Source organism: Parambassis ranga, chromosome 7 (assembly GCF_900634625.1).
Source record: "Parambassis ranga chromosome 7, fParRan2.1, whole genome shotgun sequence".
Lineage (NCBI taxonomy): Eukaryota > Metazoa > Chordata > Actinopteri > Ambassidae > Parambassis > Parambassis ranga.
This window is the reverse complement of record NC_041028.1, coordinates 16,995,852-16,999,232: the sequence shown is the minus strand read 5'-3', so window position 1 is coordinate 16,999,232 and position 3,381 is coordinate 16,995,852. Positions and strand designations below refer to the sequence as shown.

Below are 3,381 nucleotides of genomic sequence, written 5' to 3'. Positions count from 1 at the left end.
CTACTGGCTAATAGTTTTAGTGTAATTCTGAATGAGACCCTGGAAGTACTGCTGTGTGTTTCTGTGAGGCTGAAAAATAATGATGTAACATTTGGGAAGGAAATACCACAGCAGAAATGAGTACAGACTGGAGAGAACCGCCAGAGCACTGAGCAGCTGGATGTACTGTCCACGGTAAAGCATGTGTACAGTGGCAAAGATGATCCAGGTGAAGATCAGCAGGAGGAGGCAGAAGGTTATGGCTTTGGCCTCGTTGTAGTTTTTTGGAAGGTCTTTCCCCATGTAGGAGAAAATGAAGCAAAGGCTGCACAAAAATGTGAGTAAGAACACGGAAGATAAGGATGATGTGAGAGTGAGGTCACAGCTCAGGACGATTTTGTCTGGGTACCAGACTGTTTCGTTGTAAGGTTTCGGGAGGACAATAAGACCTCCAATAAGAAGTAAGAGTGCCTGAATGAGAAACGCTGCAGTGATGACCAGCCACTGTCCGTGGTGTTTCATCCACCAGCTTTGTAGTTTGGGGAACTTGGCAGCTATTTTAAAAATGCAAACAATCTGAAAGGAGCGCACAACGAAACAGGCCAGACAAACAGTGTAGAACAAAAGAAACGGCAAGTACCTTAAGGTGCAAAATGCAACTGTTGGAATACCAAAGTGAAAGAACACGCTAATGCTACACAGGCTAAGGCAGCCTAGAATGAGGAAGCACATTGGCCCCCCAGCAGATCTGACAACAGGCGTGTTGTAGTTGATGACAAAGAGAACACACATGGCCAACGCCACGCCCACCAAGGCCCCGGCCCCGACCAAGTTCACAATAGCTCCGAGGTCTGTGAATGCGACGTACTCCACCGCCCGCAGGTTGCATGATGTACTTCCTTCTTCAGACCATTCTGTCTTCTTACAGGGCAGGCAGGTGGAGGGATTCTCTGCGGCACATGACGGACAGACAGTGTTAAGTTCTGTTTCTGAAAGAGTTAAAAACACGCTTGTATACACACCCACCAAGGAAACACATCATTCAAACCTGTAGCAAAACACTACACAGTGTTTTCAGTAATACAAAGCATGTTCAGTGCTCTTACTGTTTGAATGTCCAATCCACTCAGCTGTGGCAAGAATGGCAACCCTGGTTTTTATCTTAAATTTACCTGTGATGTTGACGTAAGTTCCATTCAGACATTTATTACACATGAAGCAGCATTTGTGGGCACCCGTTTGCTTTTTTGCATATCCTACAGGACACTCTGGTGAGCACAGTGATGTAGGCACCTGTACAAGATGTTTTATTTAGCAACACATAAAATGTAAGAGATGAAAAAAAATAGGACTGTAGTGAAGTGTATACTTACTTCTCCATTGTACCACTCAATTGCGGTGCTGTTGATGTAAAAATTTACTTGTGGACGAAAATAACTGAAACCGATTTCCTGTGCTTCACCACTTCGGTTCCAGAAGACAATAGAAAAGGATCCGAATTTAGGATCACTGTTCTCATCGAAGTGAATGCTTTGATTTAAAAGTGTAAAATTGGAATTCATCAGCTCTGCTAGAACCTGATAACACAAAGGACACGCAAAGTTCAGATGGCGTTCTCTTTTGAATTATACACATATAGCCACAATAAATCCCATTTTTATTTATTTACTTCTTTCTGATTCAGTCTTGACCCTTATACCAAAGAATGTGGGTGCCTCTGCTTTTAGGTAAACAAAAAATATGCAGGGTGAAGCTTCCCTTTAAGAGCTTTAAAGGGGTGTTTCTCTTTAGTTTGTTACCCCTGATTTATAATGACAAAACCTGATAAATGTAAAAATAGTTTACATGTGTTGCCGCTGACAACAAAGCAAAGTAAAAATGTATCTGTGTACTTACCAGATGTGGGTAAGCTGTCAAAGCTTTATTACATCTGCCACTTTCACACTGTAAGATCCTGTGTAACGCATGAGCGATGGCGTATACAGCCGAGTATACAGGAAAAGAGAAGGTGGGGTCTGCAGTCTGGATTTCCTCGACGCTCACGCTGCTGCAGTTGCAGACCTGGTTACAAAACCCCTGCTGCTCTGCACTTTCACAAAGAGGCTGGCTTTTGGTAGAGTTGATAAAATCATTGAAACCAGGTATATTTACTACTGGCTGAGCCACCCCAAGCACAGTTCCAATATTCTGGATTCCCTTCATCTTTGGAATTATTTTGTTTAAGGACCAGCCATCATCTGCTATCCACACCTTGTTTGTGATATTTAGCTCTATGGCTGACCCGATGACGGCTTCAGCATTCAGTTTGGGAGCAAAGACGATAACGACGTGTATCTTCTGGGCCTCGATCTGTCTGAATATTTGGGCGTAATCTGTTTTGTCGCTGAGACTTTTGGAATAAGCCAGGCAGATCTCAGTGTCCTTGATACTCTGTGTGAACATTTCTAGTCCGTCAATACCAAAATCATTTTCACTGTTAAGGAAAGCAACCCATCGCCAATTGAAGTGCTGTAAAATGTTAACTATAGCATCTATGGTGTCTTTGTTGGGGTGCACTGTACGTAGGAAAGAGGGATATAGCACTTTTTTTGAAAAGACAGAGCTAGAAGATCCATAACTGACCTGTTAAAGGAGTGGAGGAGAAGATATTTAGAGTGACCAGAAATTCTGACATTAAAAACTATTTCAGATACAAGTCAAAACACAAAATTACCATTGGAACAAGATTTGCCATGAACAGCGGAGATATAGTCAGAGTCTGTGTGCTTGTGAAGGGACCGACCACTGCTATCGCTCTGGACTGATTGGACTTGTATGGGTCATCCAAAGGGTTAATCAGTCCGCTCCCTGACATGAGTCTGAAAATATCTGGGAAATTCTTCGCATCTGAGCAGTGGTCAAATATTTCATAGCCGAGAGACACGTCTGGCAGTAGATGTGTAGAGTTGTTTATTTCCTCTACAGAAAATCTCATCAGCTGAAACCTTCTATAATTTGGGAGAAGGAAGGTTTTACTGTGGAGAGAAAGGCGTTTAGTTACTGTCAATGCATTGTTAAATGTTTATTTAGAGGTTTTACCGCAGTTTTGATAATTAACTGGTTGAGGTTTGTAGAAAATATAGTATTGATGTTACATTTGTAGTCACACACTTGCATGCATGAGCTCCACAGAGCACACTACATCAGTTTCAAGAGATCTTTTCAGATTTATTTTAAAACTCACCTGGAGCACTTGATGACTTCTGGTCTGCTGTGATATTCAAGGCTGCTGATGTGAATATCAAAAATTCCACCTATCAGATAATCTCCTTCCAGCTGGAACTCTGAGGCTGGGACAGTGCATTGAGGCACTGCGTACAGAAGCATTCCCAGCAGACACAGAGGAGCCAGTGCATGTGTCAT

At 42.5% G+C, this 3,381-nt stretch overlaps 1 protein-coding gene across 1 annotated transcript; it reads right to left on the bottom strand.

The window, feature by feature from the left end:
• On the bottom strand, positions 1 to 3,381 carry LOC114438737 (taste receptor type 1 member 1-like). Its single transcript, XM_028410265.1, has 6 exons — positions 3,203 to 3,381; positions 2,693 to 2,993; positions 1,876 to 2,601; positions 1,353 to 1,556; positions 1,152 to 1,272; positions 1 to 929 (listed from the first exon to the last, which is right to left on the bottom strand). Exons 1-6 carry the CDS (start codon positions 3,379 to 3,381, stop codon positions 1 to 3), a joined length of 2,460 nt encoding a protein of 819 aa, XP_028266066.1.

What these genes read in the sequence shown, in the direction of transcription:
- LOC114438737 (XM_028410265.1), bottom strand. Translation starts at nt 3,381, where the DNA reads ATGACACATGCACTGGCTCCTCTGTGTCTGCTGGGAATGCTTCTGTAC. An exon ending in GAAGTCATCAAGTGCTCCAG is followed by an intron (nt 2,994 to 3,202) that starts GTGAGTTTTAAA and finishes TTCTCTCCACAG; the next exon opens with TAAAACCTTCCTTCTCCCAA. An exon ending in AACTTACGTCAACATCACAG is followed by an intron (nt 930 to 1,151) that starts GTAAATTTAAGA and finishes CATGTGCCGCAG; the next exon opens with AGAATCCCTCCACCTGCCTG.